At 36.6% G+C, this 18,756-nt stretch overlaps 1 protein-coding gene across 1 annotated transcript in view; it reads left to right on the plus strand.

Moving 5' to 3' along the window:
* The window catches only part of LOC149828024 (protein SEMI-ROLLED LEAF 2-like), a 46,782-nt gene that overhangs the window by 24,242 nt on the left and 3,784 nt on the right, over positions 1–18,756 (plus strand). Inside the window, exons 15-18 of the mRNA XM_090018321.1 lie at positions 963–1,090; positions 1,295–1,486; positions 1,575–1,715; positions 1,790–1,918. Coding sequence (XP_089874447.1) covers positions 963–1,090; positions 1,295–1,486; positions 1,575–1,715; positions 1,790–1,918 — 590 coding nt within the window. The remainder of the gene's footprint in view (positions 1–962; positions 1,091–1,294; positions 1,487–1,574; positions 1,716–1,789; positions 1,919–18,756) is intronic.

Raw genomic sequence — 18,756 nt, forward strand, 5'->3', positions numbered from 1 at the left:
CAGTACTGATTCTCCTCCTTTGTGCTTGAAAAAGAAGAAAATTGGTGGAAATATAGCACAAAAAATCTAGTATCAAATGCATGCAGTAACTGAAATAGGTTTCCTGAGTACTATATAGCAAGACATTGCTTTTTATCTTTTTCTCGTTCTTGTCGAGAGATGTGCCAAGACCAATAGCTTCTTCCTTACCAATTTAATTAGGATATAGGATGGCATCCTCTTGTGTCAACCATCTTGAAGGCTATGTCACATAGGTGCAGGTGAGGGTGCGGGGGTGCGGCACTTTCAAAAAAACTTGGGTGCAGGGGTGCGGCAAAAATATAATGTATATATGTATATATATATATATATATATATATATATATATATATATATATATATATAAAGTCCAAAAGTTGGACATAAATGACCCTGGGTGCGGTCAACGCACCCAGGGTCAGGTTGACCGCACGCGCACCCGCATCGCGTCACGTCGATGCGGGTGCGGCAACCAGTTGGCCGAGTCCCTGTGACATAGCTTGAAGGCTTTTTGGGCTTGCAAGCATAATTGTCATGTCCAATCTAAGGGTCTTAGGTTTTTCTTTAATAATTCTGATTTTCCAAACTTTAAGTAGGAAGGAAGGTTTTTGAGCATTTGCACATGTTAGGATGAGGTAGTAGTTTTTGGGCAATGGAGTAGCTGCAGTAGTGGGACTACTTCATTTATTAAGTGCACATGGATTCTGATTGCTTTCAATATGTGCTTCCTATTTTCTATGCATGACTTTATTTTCTTCTGAAATTGGTTTTTTACATATTTGTTTACTATTTTCTTTTTATATTTTTAAAAAATTATTGATATCCTGCAAGGAGAACAAATGTCTGCCTTTTTTATTGCATTCTCAAAAGCATGTTAATTTTGACGTAGAAATTTAATGTCCAATTGCCTGTGCTAGTGGTTGATCTCTTTAGGACATTTTCAGGTTCATTGCAACCATGTCGAAGGCGGTCCCTGTTTACGTTGGCCACATCTATGATTGTGTTTCTAGCAAGGGCATATAATATCCTATCACTCATACCTTGTGTTAAGGCTTGCCTTACAGAAACAACGGTGAAGACATTTATCTTGGGTGATCTTATTTTTGTACCTTGTTATTATTTGATATATTTGATTTTCATATTTTTTATTTCATTGTTATGCTTTCATGCTTATGCAATTAAATTGCTCGCTGCATGTTCAGCAAGAAAATTGCACTTTTTTCTTTTGTTAATTCAACAAAAATAAATTCCTTTAAATTCTTTGTGCTTTTTTCAGGCTGATCCATTTCTTCGTTTAGTTGAAGATGGCAAATTACAGACCTCTACTAATTATAGTGGTCCGAGCTATGGGTCCAAGGAAGATGACGTCTCTGCATTGAGAGCTCTTTCAGTAATTGCAATATCAGACACCCAAACCAAAGAATCCATGGCTTCTGTAATTGTGAAGTCTTTGGGGAAATTATCAGATGTAATGGATTTCCTGGACATGTGCTTATTCATTCATGATTCATAAATTTTGCAGGCCTAAGTTGTTTTTATCTGCATCTGTTGTGCAGTCAGAGTCTTCTTCTATAATGCAGCAGTTGCTTGAAGAGTTTTCACATGATGACATTTGTCCATTGGGAGCACAGCTCTTTCTGGACACTCCAATGTATCGCTCTCCTTTTGAAACAAAGGAGTACCATTCTCTTGATGAGGTGATTAGTGCCTACAATTTTCAAAGTTCTTGTTTTCTAATATGTAAACTTACCATAAATAAGGTTTTCTGCAGATTGTATCTTCAGCTGTTGCAGTGGATGATAACACAAACTGTGAAGCATTTGAAAGACAAAGAGCATCCAATGTGGATTCATCTTTGCAGGCACCATCTCTTTTGAGTGTCAATCAACTACTTGAATCGGTAAGTAGACTATTGCCCTTTACAAATATTCATGGAACAATATGTAGTGGCATTTATTTCTTATGGCAATTAAAATGTTTTCAATCATTGGTTATGAGCAAAAGTATGTTCCAGTACATGTTACAAATATATCTGGTTAATGGAATTTGTTGCAATTTTGATCCAAAAAAAAGAATATTGTAATAAATTCAGTGAATCTTTCAATTTGTCAATTGGCATGTTTATAGATGAAATCATGATAAGATTATATCTTTTGCTTTGTGTTGATATTACTTTTTAATTTCCTGTAAAAGATCACCAGTAATTTCTCAAGATTTTATTGATATAGTCAATTTTTTTAAATGTCTTTAGATAATATTTTGAGATATTCTCTTGTCGAGAGTATCCCTATAATCTAAATCTTGTTTTAAGTTTTAATATATTCAATGTCATAAAAATCATATTGGGAATTGTATAGGAAGGGTCTAAGATACGTGTATAACAAACGGTGTCATATTGGAAGATATGCTACCAAAATATTTAAAAATAGAAAATTAAATATTAAAAAAACATAAAAGACGAAGAAAAGGAAAACATAGCTAAGCAATAAAACTACAAAATATCAAATAAACCAAGACAGACAAATAGAACATGTTAAGTTATAATAACTAACATGTAACAAGTAATACTGTAATAGTCGTAGTAAGAAGTCAATTTTTTTGAGTCTGAACTTTGAAGATATCTAATGATTCATCAATCCAATAGCCAAAGAAAAAGAAAAAGTCCAACCGCCTAGCAGTCATTGCAAAAATGATGATAGAATAAAGAATCTTCTTCTAAGTCATTCTTTCCCTCTAGTTCAGACCCTGGATAAGCATTACTCTGTTCTTTAAGTTCACTATTAGGACCCTCCAAAAGTCATAATTTTTAGATGTATTATGCTCGATCTGAACCGTTAGACGTGTTTATGATTGTTGTTGAATAGAGAACATATAATTGATTAAGCATCTTTATGCTCAAATGTGTATTTTAAAGAGGTAAAAAAATCATCAGTTGATATTGTACTAAAATTTCATGATAGAATGTTTACATTTTTACATCAAATCAATTTGAAACAAAGCTTGTTTCTCAATAAATAAGTATTAATAAACACATCTAATGGTTCAAATTAAGCATAAAACACCTAAAACTTTGATATTTGGAAGGTCTTAACAATGACGTAAAGAAAAGGGGACAAGATGAACCCCGTTCTCTCTCTCTCTCTCTCTCTCTCTCACACACACACACACACACACACATATATATATATATATATATATAAACTGAAAAACATATTTTATGTGTGTAAAAAACACATGCATACACGTAAACACACACACACAAAAAAAAAAAAAACGAAAAAAGGAAAAAAGGAAGAAAAAAAAAGATGGGAGTGGAGGTGGGAGAGGAGGAGGAAGAAGAAGAAGAAATATAAGGAAAACAAAGAAAAGGGGAAAAAGAAAGAAAAAGAAGAAGAAGAGGAAGAAAAAGAGAAGGCGGAAGAGTGAAAGGAGGAAGAAGAAAAAAAGAAAAGCAAAAGAAGAATAAAATGATAGAACAAAAAATAAAGCTCTTGGGGTGGGAAGAAGAAAAAGAAAAAAGGAAGGAGAAAAAAAATGACAACCATGTCCCTACAACCTAGGCGGGGACAACCTAGACAACATAGGTGAAAAAACAAGACCCTACTGTCTAGACCCATAAGCCTAGGTGGTGGTCTTGCTCCTAGCCCGCCTAGGCTGTGCCTAGGTGGTGCTTTTGACAACTAAGGTTCAACTTGCAAATCATCTTTAGTTGTTTCCAATAAGCATCATCATTTAATGCTCCACACTTCTTGCACCCAATTATCCAATATATCTATATTATCAATGGCAGTGGGTCATGGCAGCTCCTTGATTCTTTTTCTATTTGTTTGCAAATTAAAAACTTTATAAATTTGTGAATCTAAGATCGATCTAATTTTTGCACGAGTTTCATATTATAAGCAAAAAATATTATGAAAATTCAAATTTCATAGTATAGGTGTATTAAGAAAAGTCAAATTTCTCATGCACCCACTAGCATTGCATATTTGACTCAATTAATAAAACTAACTTCTTGTTTGTCTCCTTCAGTGATGATCATGTCATCAACGTAGAAAATAATGATAACAATACCTGCATCAGATTTCTTAATAAACATAGTAGTGTCAGTATAATAGGAAGCAAAACCTAATTTAACCATAACAGAACTAAATCGATCATACCAGGCTTTAGGTGCTTGTTTTAGACTATGAAGGGCTTTCATTAAGTAAAACACCTTTCCAACATGAACTTTATATCTAGGTAGTGGATCCATATAAACCTCTTTATTCAATTCACCATTGAGGAAAACATTTTTGACATCCATTTGATAAATAAGCCAACATCTAATGACAACAACAACTGTAAGAATTCTAACAAAAATCATCCTTTCCACTGGAGCAAAGGTTTCATCATAATCTATTTTATACTCCTAAGAATAACCCTTGACTACTAATCTAGCCTTATGCCTCTCTAATGTTCCATCACTCTTGGTTTTAATTTTAAAATCCCATTTACAACTTATTGTCTTCTTTCCATGAAGAAGAATTTTAATATCCCAGGATTTGGATTTTTCTAAGGCCTGCATTTCATTATTCATAGCGGTCGTTCATTCAGGATAATTTTTGGCCTGGTTGTATGAGGTGTGTCCAAAGTAAGAAAATATCTTGGCTAGACAAGCTCTATATTGAGGAGTAAAATTTTCGTAGGATGCAAATCTATATGGAGGCCTATGTATTCTTTCTTATTTCCTAAGAGTGTTTGGTTTTTGATTTCCTATGCTAGAATATTTTTCTAGGGCATTGGATGTCTATCACCCATTCTTCTTGTATACTGGATAACTAAAGGTCCATCATCAATGTCATGAGACTCACCACATTAGATATTGTTTTGAGAATCATCAATAACAACATCATTGTTGTTTAACACTTCATCATTACATTTAGGAAATAATTCAAGAAAAGAGTAATCAACATTTTTTTTTGATAAGCACATTTGAATCAATGTAACTTTCTTGCTTTATAAAGGTATCATTCCTTGACATATAGAGTTTATCATGTTTAAAATCATAACATCTAATTCTTTTTTGACTTTCTCCATAACCAAGAAAAACAGAAGGAATGGCTCTTGGCGAAAGTTTGTTATTTTTATTTGTAAGAACAAAGCATTTACATCCAAAGGTCCTTAGTCAGGGGTAGTAAGGAAAAATATTTTGAAGTTTGGTTGAAGAAAGTTTGTTTATAAGGTATACTGAAGTAAGCGCAACTTAAACCTAAAAATATTTTGGAATATGTTTAGAAATAAACAAGGTTCTAGTGGTTTCTACTATATGCCTGTGTTTTCTTTCGGCCAAACCATTTTTGTTGAGATGTATTTGCATAAGATCTTTGATGCAAAATGATGTGATTTTTCAAATAATTTTTGAAATCATTTGACATATATTCTTTCCCTAGGAAATTTTTAACAAGGTTATGAAAGATTTTGAAAGTTTCAAAAACTTCAAGTGAAACGAGAATACTTGTCCATAAAAGTCACATAATAAATAAATCCTCTTTTCGAGACAACATGAGTAGGACCCGAACATCCGAGTGTATTAGTTAAGTGGTTTAGAAGCATCATTTTTCTAAGAATACAATTGGTACATTGAAAATTTTTATTACAATTTTTTTTCAACTGGAATATATTGGATAACTTAGAAATCCTAGGATATTACAAAACATGACAAAAAATTAAGACACATCTACATACATAAACAAACACACATAACAATTCAATGTTACATCTACATAAACAAACACACATAACAAATTAATTAAAAAAAGCAAAAAATGAACATAACAAGTTGCAGGGTACCAATTTTTTCACCTAGGCAAGGACCGACTAGGCGCCTAGGCGGGAAAATTGGTACCCCTGAAGAGGAAAAACTAGGAATCCGACCGATTCCTAGTTTTTCCTCCGACTAGCCTGAATAGGCACCTAGTCAGCACCTTTGACTATATAGCTCCCAAATATGACCATATTGTGTTTCCTTGTGCTTCAAGTTTACTTATCAAGTAATGAGACCCAGTACTACAAATCAATGCATAAAAAGATCAAAAAAATTAATTTAATAAATTCAATAACTTATAAATTACAATCTACCTTTATCTGCTCTTTTGCACGGTCCATCTTCTCATATATATATCCCATGTCCAGTTTTTCATCGGTATCAACCAAGTGAAACACCTCAACTAAAGGACCCATTATTTTGCAAGCTTGACTTACTCTTTCAAAATTTAGTTTGCAAGATTATTCTTTGATATCTCCTCCCACCAACAGTACCTGCAACACTAGACTTGAGCCATTCCTCCCCTTGAACCATACATCTTAACTCCTTTTTTATTCACACAAGCTTTGAAGAGTCAAAATCTTGTAGCAAAACACGTCACGGCTGGCCTATATAGCTCTTTTTTCGTATACATTCTCATCAAATGCAATGATTGGCCATGAGTATATATATATACCACTAACTCCTTTGTTTTTTTTAAACACCTTTTAATTTAGGTAATTCTTCTATGTCCTCTAGCATCAAATCAATGCAATGTGCAGTGCACGGAGTCCAATACAAATGAGGGAACTCAATCATCAGCATCTTACTTGCCTCGACATAATTCGAGGCATTATCTATGATCACTTGAACTACATTTTCTGGGTCCACCTCCTTAACTACATCATACAATAACTTGTATAATAAGTTTACATCTTTTACATGTTTAGATGCATCCACTGACCTTAAAAACATAACAAGAAAATTGATGAGTGTCATTTCTTTTGTGTCAGTTTACCCATCTGACATTATGGAACACCTATATTTAGCCTAATGTTGCTTGTATGATGTTAAAAATTCATTTGTTCTCATTACTCCAATAATGACTCTTGTAGCTCATGATATGATGGTTGTTTTAGTCCGGGACCAAACTGCCCTATTGCCTCAATCATTGTATGAAAACTTGGCAATCTTGCAGCAATGAATGCAATTCCAGCTTGGTAATACCATCTATTGGTGTACTCACATATAGGTTCCCTTTCTTCTTATATCGATTTTCTATCGTCGTTTTCTTTGTCCCTGTAATCCTTGTTGATTGTTTTTTCTTTTTTAGACCGGTTCAAATATATCCATCTAGTGGTCCTTTAGGCTGTGGTGGTCTCAAGACAAAACCACTTACATTATACGCCTCTACTTTTAATTTTGATTCTTCACTTCCAAGCATATTAACTGATCTTCCTTCGTATACTGTGATTCTTTCATTCTTTTCATCCTTCTTCCTCTTAGAAGGATTCACGTAGTCTGAAACTTTTTTCTTTTATGTATATCCCTCCAGAATGTGTTTCAAAGCAAAGATTCCATGTTACAAAATTTAGATCGTTCTTGTCTTTGCAAAAGGCCCACTCCCATATCGGATCCTTTGACTTCTTCTTAAATTTCTCGATTGTTTGATTGTGAACAGCTGAAATAGAAGCACTTGCACTAGCTGATGACAGCCCCATTGGTTATTCTATCACACAAAAAATCAAATTTTAAAAGAACCAAAAATATATTAGAATCACATAATCATATATATAATATATATATTGCATTTGTATATGATGTACAATTAACTATTATGCATACATATACAATAAAAGAATCAAACAAGTACACGATTACATAATTTACATATACTCACATAACAAATATGTATAATGAGTAATACTAAACTCACCCAGATAAAAATGTTCAATAAAATACACAATTTAGAAGAAAAAAAACATATACATATTACATGAATACTAAATTATTAGTAATAAGTAATAAGTTAATAAGTTCAATCAACACGGTCACAAAATCAGTAGCAACAAAAATAAGGGACAGAGCAATTACAACAGAAAAATAGGGACAGAGCAATTACAACTACAGGTGCAATTACAACAAAAAATAAAGAGAGAAGAAGAAGAAGATGAGGCAGAGAAAGGGGGAGAGAGTCAAAGAGAGAGGAGATGAAGAAGAAGAGGAGGCAAACGAAGGGGGATAGAAGAAGAGGCGGGAGAAGGGGGAGTGAGACAGAGACAAAGAGGGACAAAGAGAGAAGAAGAATAAGAAGAGGCAAAGGAAGGGGGAGAGAGAAAGAGAGATACAGATAAAGAAGAAGAATAAGAGGTAGAGGAAGGGGGGAGAAGAAGATGAGTCAGGTAGAGAGAAAGAGAGAGAGGAGAAGAAAAAGAAGAGGCGAAGGGAGAGAGAAGAAGAAGAAAAAGAAGAAAAGAGGCAGAGGAAGGGGGGAGAAGAAGAAGAGTCAGGAAGAGAGAAAGAGAGAGGAGAAGAAAAAGAAGCGGAGGAAGGGGGGAGAAGAAGAAAAAGATGTAAAGGAAGGGGGGGGGGGAGAGGAAGAAGAAGAGGCAGAGGAAGGGGGAGAGAGAAAGAGCGACATAGAGAGAGGAGAACAAAAAAAAGAGGCAGAGGAAGAAGTAGAAGCGGGCAGGGGGGGAAAGAGAGACAAAGAGAGGAGAAGAAGAAGACACAAAGGAAGGGGGAGAGAAGAGGCGGATGAAGAAGAAGGGGGGGGGGGGGGGGGGGAGGGGGGAGGGAGAAGCATGCATACCTAAGGGCGACAACAGTGCGGTGAGGGTGGGAAAGGGCGACGTCGCGAGGCTGCGACTGCGAGAGTGAGCGAGTAGAGAGAAAACGAGAGAGCAAAAGGGGAAGGGTTTTATAACCCTCCCCTCCCCTCTCGTCTTTTTGTATTAAAAAGCAAAAAAAGGACTTTCTTGCCCTCACACCTAGGCACAAGGGAAAGTTAGGTGCCTAGTCAACGCTTAGTTGGAAAAGTGCCATTTTTTTAACCAATTCCTAGGTTCCTTAGCGACTAGCCTGATTAGTTGGCGCTTTTGACTACATAGTTTCATAGGGTATGTGAAAATAAAAAAAGGATATTGACATTATGATTTTAAAAGTAACAAACTTTACATTTCAAGAAATGTGACATTTCTAGAAGATCAAAATGAACCTTAGGAGGAAGTTGATTACTCATTTCTTTTTGACTTATTACCTAAAAATAATTCTGAAGCATTAACTGATTGTGGTGATGAGACTATCTCTCTTGATATTGATAGGGATAATTCCTTTGATCGGGATAACTCCCTTAATGAGAACTCTAATGAAGCTTATGTGTATATCTGGTGTGAAGGGGAAAGTCGTCAAAATGCTTTTGAAGCTTATTTACAAAATCTTCCATTAGAAGAACATCTAGAGGAATCTTTATATGAAAAAACTCCTAGAATTTCTAGGCCTCCTCAAAGGTTAGTGTCTTATCTTTTTCCCTGAGATATATGGCTTGTTTGATGTTGCTCCATGCCTTTCATGAACTCTCTAACTTCCATGAATCCAGACAACATTTTACATTGGGTAGATGCTATGAAATTAGAATTAGAAGCTCTTAGCAAAGTCAACACATGGGAATAAGTAAATCTATTATTGGGAAAAAACGCTATTGGGAGTTGATGGGTTTATAAAGTAAAGACCAAAAGTGATGGCTCTTTACAAAGATATAAAGCTAGGCTAGTTGTAATGGGATATTCATAGGAGTATGGTATTAATTATGATGAAACATTTGCCCCTGTTGCTAGGATGACTAGTGTTAGGACCTTAATTGTCTTAATATTCATCAAACATTGGCCTATTTGCCAATTAGATGTCAAAAAATGCTTTCTAAATAGTGATCTTTATGAAGAAGTCTATATGGATCTTCCACTTGGGTTTGATATTAAAAAAGCAAAAGTTGTTAAACTTAAAAAGACTCTGTGGTCTTAAGCAAGCTCTAAAGGCTTGGTATGACTATTTTAGTAAAATTGTTAATGATAGTGGATTTGTTTCTTGTTATACCGACACTACTATTTTTGTTAGAAATAAAAGTAGTATAACTATTTTGTTATTATATGTTAATGATATGATTATCATTGGAAGTGATAAGAAAGGCATTGAATCAATTAAAAATGTTCTTGAAAAAAATCTAGACTAATTGACGAAAAGAAGGTGGATACTCCAAAAGTGATCAATGCAAAGATGAGGGCCATTGATGGAACTCCTTTAGAAGATTCTACTCCTTATTGTCAGTTGATTCGGTATCTTACATAAGTATCCATCACTAGGCCAGATGTATCACATGTGGTTCACAGTGCAAGTCAATTTCAATATGCATCTACCACTATTCACATGGCAGTTGTCATGCACATTGTCAGATATCTGAATGAGACAGTGACAAATGGGGTTTTTTTATCCTCTTCTTCACCTCCTAGTTTAATTGCTTATACTGACTCTTATTGGGGTAGTAACCCAAATGATCGTATTTCTACCATAGCATATTGTATTTTTCTTGGTGATTCATTGATATCATGAAGATGTAAGAAACAATAAAAGGTGTCACTGTCTTCCACCGAAGCTGAATATACAACAATGGTGACCACTATCACTGAAATTGTATGGTTGTGGAGTTTGCTTAAAGACATGTGAGTCAACATCTCTACTTCTTCAAAGATGTATTGCGACAACAAAATCACGATCTACATTGCTAGCAACCACACCTTTCATGAACAAACAAAGCATATAGAGATGAATTTTCATTATGTTCGTGATGATTTTTTGAAAGGCATTATTGAACTTCCCTATGTCACATCAGAATGTTAACTTGTGGATTTCTTCACCAAAGCATTGTCATCTCCTCGTCAGTTTGAGGGAGGGTGTTAAAATATATACATATTTATATATGTATATATATACATGTCTATATATTATATTATGATGTAATTAATAATGTCCTCTAGGGGCATTTTAGTCTTTTTTATTTAATATAATAGTAGCTGCCCATTAGGAGCAACATTTGGTTTCATTACAATAATGGTCTTTAGCCATTATAGCTGTTGAGGTGGTTCCCAAGGGCTTTATATGGCCTCTCTTCTCTATATAAAAGGGAGTAATCCCCTTGTGGTATGGTTGTCTCAAGCATTTTCAATAGATATTATTTTTAAATATTTTGTGTGTTATCTATATTTCTCTTATACTCTTTGTGAGTTGATTGTGCTAACCCTTGTGGCTTATTGTATTTTGCCCATTAGAGGCTTTTGTGTTTGTGCACTCTTTGTAGCCCTTAATGGCATTGTATTTGTGCACATTTGGTTTCATTATAAATCGAACAATAATTCCTTATCACATCACTTACAAAATTTTAAACTCTCAAGATTTTCTTGACAAAAAACTAACTTTTGAAAATCTCTCCGAGAAAAACCCTCACAGTGAAATTACCTTGAACAATATATGTTGTAATGAAACAAGGAGTACAATGATAAAGCCACCAAGGGCACACAAGAAACAAAAAGGTGCATCAGCACTAGTCCACTAAGGGACAATACATAAGCCACTCAAGGGCAAGTACAAGAGTTCAAAACACACATAATAGCCTCTAATGGGCAAGCACAAGAGAGCACAACACTATAAAAAATGACTTTATTCACTAAAAAAATGCTTAAGAAAAGCATTGAAATAACAAGGGAGAGATCCCCTTTTTATAGCGAATACCACCAAAAAGGGCTAGCCAACTAACCATTGGGCTAGTCCCAACGGCTAGAACACCAAATAAGAAAAAATAAGAAAGAAAATAAAAAAAAGAAAAAGTGCCCCTAATGGGCACCACCTGTTACACATTAGTAAACGATTAAAATGCCCCTAATAGGCATAACCTTTATATTTACAAAACAGTTGAAAATATGTATATATATATACACATATATGTACATACGTATGCATACAAATATATATACCTATACAACTTAACACCTCAAACTTACAGTGTGATAACCGAAAGTTTAACAAGAAGAGAAATAAAACGAGGTGAAGGTAAGGCCTTAGTAAACGAATTCGACAGTTGACATTCGAAAGCTACATAGGGCAACTCAATTATTCCTATAAAAAATTCTTCTCTGACATAGTGACAATCCATCTCTATATGATGGTTCGTTCATGGAATGTTTGATTGCTCGCAGTGTAGATAATACTTTTGTTGTCACAGCACATCTTCGAAGGACTAGAAATGTCGACTCTCGTATCTTTGAGAAGACTTCTTAGTCAAATAATCTCCATAGTTGTAGTTGCTATAGCACGATATTCAACTTGTTGATGATAAAAAGATGTTCTCTTTCTTCTTGCACCTCCAAGATATTAGAGTCACCTAAAACCACACAAAATTCAGTAGTTGAGACTCTATCATTAGGATTTTCTTCTCAATTTGCATCAGTATAAACAATTAACTCTAAAGAAGAAGATAAGAAAATCCCTTTGGACATGATATTTCTGATATAACTATCCTCAAAACTGCACTTATATGTACCATGGTTGGTGCATGCTGAAACTGACTTGCTGAATGAATAGTATGAGCAATGTCCGGTCTCGTAATAGACAAGTAAGTTAGAGATCCGATTAATTGTCAGTATGGTGTTGGATCTTCAAGAAGAGTTTCATCTTCCAATCTTTGTTTCATATTGATAACCTCCGACGTATCTACTTTCTTGTCATTTGAGATTTCTGATTTGGTAATAGTATCTCTAGTCAGCTTCATTTGAGATAAAATATATCCTTTGGGAGAGTAAGACACTTCTATACCTAAAATATCTCAAAAAACGAAGATCAGACATATCAAAATGTTTTTTAAAAATTATTTTGATTTCATCAACTCCCTTTTTATCACTTCATGTAATAATCATATCGTCCACTTACAATAAAAGAATAACAATGTTAGAACTTGTATATTTGACAAAAATAGCAGTGTCAATATAACAAGATCTCTAACCCAAATTTAACATAACTTTGCTAAATCTATCAAAACAAGCTTTAGGAGTCTTCTTAAGCCCATATAAAGCTTTTCTCAAACGAAGATTTTTTTTTCTCTTTCTCAAGACCAGCAAGAGGATCCATGTACACTTTCTCATTTAGGTCACCATTCAAGAACATATAGTTGGTAGACACGCTACTTCCTAATGGATGCTAAGGCAATAAAGGTTCTTACACTAGTCATGTGTGCTACTGGTGCAAAGGTTTTCTTGTAATCAATTTCATATTCTTGAGAGGAACCTTTGGCCAATAACTTAGCTTTATATCTTTCTAAAGATCTACCCCCCTTAGTTTTAACCTTATAAACCCACCTACATCTTAGTCTTTTTCTCTATAGGTAAAGATGAATTTCTCAAGGTTTTGCTTTTTCCAGGGCTCCCAATTCTAAGTTCATGGCATCTACCCATTTAGGAATAACTTTGGCCTCATTGTAGGTTGAGGGTTCATGAAAAGAGTGAATTGACATAGGACAAGCTTTATACCTTGGTGAAAAGACTCATAGGACACAAACCTATCGGAAGGTCTATAGGTTCGATTGGATTTTCTCACACTAGGTTCTTCACACGATTGGTTTTTTGAATACTTATCGTGCACATGGAGGATTCTCGATAGTTCTTCTAAAATAAGTTTAAATATCATGATTTGGCACATCACAATTTAAAGAGTCACTAGAATCATCAATATGCATAATTCCATCATGCTCGATTGAATTTTGCATCGATTGAATGCAAAGTATGATTTTTTACATGAAAATTTTTTGTCAAGATGTTTATATGTCACTTCCTTTTGTATCTAGCCAAAAGGGGATGAACTGAAAGTGTACAAACCCAAGAAGAAGTTAACAATCCCCTGTAACATGGTTTGAGTTGTTTAGCAAGGCCATCATTCAATTTGATTATGAGAATCATTATCTTTTTGTAGGAGTTGGAAGGGGCAGTGGACAAGACTGTGAATAGAGTCTCACTATGCTATTACTCTGCTGGATAGGGTAAGATAAAAAAGATTCATTTCTTTAGCAGGCTTTCTCTCATAAAGCCAAAGATGCCCCAAGTAATTTGGCGCTTGCCTAACCACCAGCTTTGATGGGCTTCCTAGGGGATCCAATGATGAACCAACAATATTAGTTCACAAGGCCAAGAAATGATCGTAGCTCGGTCATGGGGACAGGTCCATTCCTTATTGCTTATATTGTTGGCATGCACTAGTTGAATCACATATGCCTCTAGTCAAGTAACCCTCGATTGAGACCCGGATGTCAACCAAACAGAAGAAGTGAAAGAGTTCTTGTTAGGTGAATTTGTGGTTTACGACTATGCAAATAAAAGACGTCTAATGTGACCCTAACACATTGCTTATTGGTTGTGCTGTTTTTTCAGAGAGAAGTACTAAATACAACTCCATAAATGAACTCACTTTCTATTCACATATGTGAACATATAGAAAATTCACCAACCCAAGTGTGAATCGATGGAACGCAAGCCCTACTTAACTACAACTATGGAATAGTACCAAAGGGGAACATCTGATTTTTCTATGGATTTGTCTTTGCCTGGAACTTGACCTAGATGCATCCTTCTTTTTCTTACTAGAGGAGATGGTGAAGAGGAAATAAAAGGGTTCAAAGAGAGAGTACATGAAGAATTTGATATTAAAGACTTGAGGCCTCTTCACTACTGTCTTAGGATTGAAGTTCTTCAATTGTGCAAAGGCATGATACTCATCTAATGAAAATGTGTGCTGGGACCTCCTTAAAAATATTAGGCTGCTGGGTTTTAGAGTAATGGATGCTCATATTGAACCCAACTATAAAATGAGACCTAAATCTGAATAAGTGTAATGCCCCCAAAATTTCGAACTTGTAACTTTTTAGGAAAAATTTGAAAGCTTTGTAATTAATCCTTTTTCAGAGTTTAAAATGGCAGTTCAACAAAAAATGATGTTTGAAATAGCAAGTCAAGGGTCCTTGGGCGCATTACAGGCGAACCTTCCTTTACATAATAAATTAGTATCTCCATATAAGCATTGAAACCACATAGATTTAAAACAAGGTTTTTGATAATTTAAAGTTTATACAAAAGAGGAATTTTCAAAGGAAACCCTTATGCAAAATTATAAAAACATGCTCAGGAATGAAACGTTAGAAAAAGAGTGGGATCTTGATATCATCATGTCATCACATCTGCCGTATCGACCTAATCATCACTTGTACCCCATAAAATGGGCCAGACTTATAAAAATCTGGTAGGTGCATAAATATCAAAATTCAGAACAAAACTAACATATGTGTAGTTCCTTTCGTGATGTGCAATTTAGAATAAGCAAAATGAGCATGATAATCTTGTTTTGATATTAACTGTCCTGAGGGTACGGACAGGAGAAACGTAGAAACAACTGAGACTGCTCGAGGGTTTGTTACAACTAGCTGAGTCCGCTTCTAAGGGGACGACCAATGACCGAGAGAGAATTCCCTAGAGGCCACTTGTTTAAGGGGTTGCATCCATACTTCTGTAGAAGTCATTGGGATCTACCACCTAGGATAATTTTTGGTAGCCCAGTCTCCTAACTTCGATGACCTAGGACATCGAGTTCAATTGCTACTCGAGTAGCGTAATTGTTAACAACCTGTCCATCGGAGTTTTTGTATCATCTCATCCTCTCCCTTGACGAAACCAAAGAGATGAATGGGTATGTCAGGTCCTATTTTAATTGACGACCCATTCTACATGCTCTGGTCTTTTAAACCAACTCGAGCATCTTGTCTGTGAAGGCAATCATCACCATTTATGTGATTTCATTTTTATCATTGTGCATTTGCACGTTATGAGGTTACCATAAACCTCTCATGTAATCATCGTAGTACTAACATGCTATGCATGTTTGATAGTACCACTATGATGAGAGGGATATCAGTTTCTCAGAAAGAAACCCCAACATCATTTATAAATTTCAAAGTCCCATGCTTTAGGTCGGGAATATTCGAGTCATTTCATATACCAAAATGAAGGACCGGACATACGTACCACCTAGGGCTATGTAGTTGATGCCTTTCCATTACGCAAATTTGAGGGAAAAGCTCGATTGCAAATATGCATACGCCAAATACTTGGTTTTGTTTTTCGAGACAACAAAAAGTATGAGCTTGAAAACTCGCATGTGAAATCCTTTTTAAAAGTAAAGACTTGGCGATGATGCACAAATCCACGTCTTTAAATGCAAGCATAATACAAAGTAAAAAGGAGTACAGAAAATTGTGTACTTTACAAAGTTATATATATGTATATAGAATACATATATATTAAAGCATAAGCCTGTGCACATTGTAGCGTGGTGGCAAAGTAAATGACATAAAGCAAGATCCGATGTGCAAACCACATATCGAGCTAAATAAATTGCATAAGCGATGTGCGATGTACGAAACCGTACATCGGCTAAATAAATTATGTAAGCAATGCACAATGTACAAAATCGTATATCGACTAAATAAATTGCGTAAGCAATGCGCGATATACGAAACCGTACATCAGCTAAATAGATTGCGTAAGCAATACACGATGCACAAAACCATACATCGGCTAAATAAATTGCGTAAGCAGGAGCCTATGTACATTACAACGTAGATTTTTAAAGGCATGTACCTCGGTAAACATGTCTCGTCTATTGTGCCAAAGTGGTATGCTGCAATTGATTGCACTGTGTTAAGTTCTTAGATTTTGACGAAAGGCGACGACGATTACGTCGCAACAGTCGAACTTGAATCCAGTTTGAACAAACTAGATCGAATCGGGCTTGGAGGAACCGAGTCAGACTCGGTGCACCCGAGCCGACTCGGGGGAGCTGGATCGAATCAAGCTAACTTGGTTTGGCCTGACTTGAGACAACAATAGGCAGTAGCTCCTGCTGCTCGGGTACAACAAAGGGACGCAGGGTGGGTTGCGGCTTCAGCCGAGCCTAAGGTTTTAAAACCCGTGACTCGGAACTCGACTCATTCTTTATTGACTCGTGACTCGGCGGGTCAACTCGGTGACTCGGACCGGGCTTTGTGAACTTTTGATTTGAAAAGAAAAACAATATATAATTTGTCTCAAACCATGTTTTTGAGTAAACATATAGTCTCCAAATGTTTGTAAGAATATAAAAACTGCAAAGAGCTATAGAGGTTTGCTTGAATTTGATATCTATACAAGCACTTTGACTAATTCATGACTTGAATTAGAGGATGTAGTCACCACGAGTTCAGTCTACTACTACCTACGGTTCCTAAAATGGCCAATCATATATGCTAGCTTGTTTTAAAAGTTTCAATTCCCTCTCTAACAAATCCATAAATGTAAAATAGGGATATATGTGCATATTGAAAGTTTACAGAATGGCCAATATCAACATAAATAAGCAATTTTCTCATGTATGAAAACTATGCAGGAAATATATTAATGGCACAACTATAAAAAGACTACTAATATTTGAATCTGTACAATGCTTGTTCACATAACAAATGGATGATGAAACCTAAATGTGACTTCCTAGTTCCTATAGGCGATTTTATTCTATGGATTTAAATGATTTTTTATCTTTAAATGATTTCTATTTTCTTTTTTATACAAAATCTGGGCGTAACCCTTGTTAAAATATATGTACTTATATATTTCGAAACTGTAATTTGAAACTCAAAAATCAAATTTCAAACATCCCAGAACTCGCCTGAGTCAAGCACGAGTTTTGGCAAACCGAGTTTGCCTTGCTGGGTTGACTCATTGGAGGGCCAAGCCGAGCCGAGTCAACGAGTTGACTTCGGCGAGTTTTAAAACACTGGACGAGCCTGGCCTGATCCCAACCTTGTGACAGGACAGAGCCTTGCTCGGTCCTTCAACAAGTGGAAAGGTCGAAAGTCTTTTTCTACAATTCACATCAAGTATCACATTTGGCTACGTTCTTCATCATGGTGGGATAGGTGGTAGTGAGGGCCCGACTCTAGCATCAACGGGGACCACGACCAACTGGCACGGGGGTGGCTGCAGCTCGCAATAGTGAAATCGAGAGAGAAGCGAAGCCGGGTGCAGTAGGGTGGTCAGCCTACTATCCAACCGAAAAATGTAGATGAGGAGGAAGCAGGGTGGCAGGCATGCTGTCAGGCTAAAACACCAAGAAGAGAGGGAGTGGTAGGGGTGCCTGGCCGCTGTTCGGCTGAACACAGAAGGAAGGTGCAGACGGTGGTGGTCTGCCCCACTACGCAGCACACGAGAGAGAGGGGGCGGCGATCGTGCCTATTGCCCTCCTGCCAGAAAAAAACACACAGAGAGCAGAGGGTGTCGACCCTCTGCTGGCCGACATAAACACTAGAGGAAGAGGAGGGAGGCTGGCCCTTCCTCTTTCGTCCATCAAGAAAACACAAAGGAGGAAGAGGTGGCACCCAAGTGGTGCCGCCAACTCCGAAAAGGGAGCAGCAACACCCGAGTGGTCCCGCTGCTTCTGACAGGGTGGTGGTGCCACCACTTCCGAGAAGGAGAGGGAAGAGGTAAGAGGGAGTAGGGAAGAGCGGCGTACCTGAGGGGGCAGCGTTGGAGGAACAAGGGGAGGTCGGGGCTCAGTGAGCCCATCGGGGGCTTGGTGTGGCTCAGGGAGAAATCGCGCGCGCGTGTGTCTGTGTGTGTGTGTGGAGGGGGGGGGGGGGGGGAGTTGCTGAGAGAGAGAGACGAGAGGGTCGGGGCCGGGCAGCGGCATCCGGGGGGGTCGGGTCGCGCTTCGGGTGCTCAGGGAAGAGTCGAGAGAGGGGGGTGGGAGAGAGGGTCAGGAAGGAGACGAGGGGGCGGCGGGGGGTAAAGACCCGGATCCAACCTGGATCCAAAACACTTTTTTGTTTTAAAAAACCA

This window comes from Nuphar pumila, chromosome 10 (assembly GCF_984573655.1).
Source record: "Nuphar pumila chromosome 10, dmNupPumi1.hap1.1, whole genome shotgun sequence".
Taxonomy (NCBI): domain Eukaryota; kingdom Viridiplantae; phylum Streptophyta; class Magnoliopsida; order Nymphaeales; family Nymphaeaceae; genus Nuphar; species Nuphar pumila.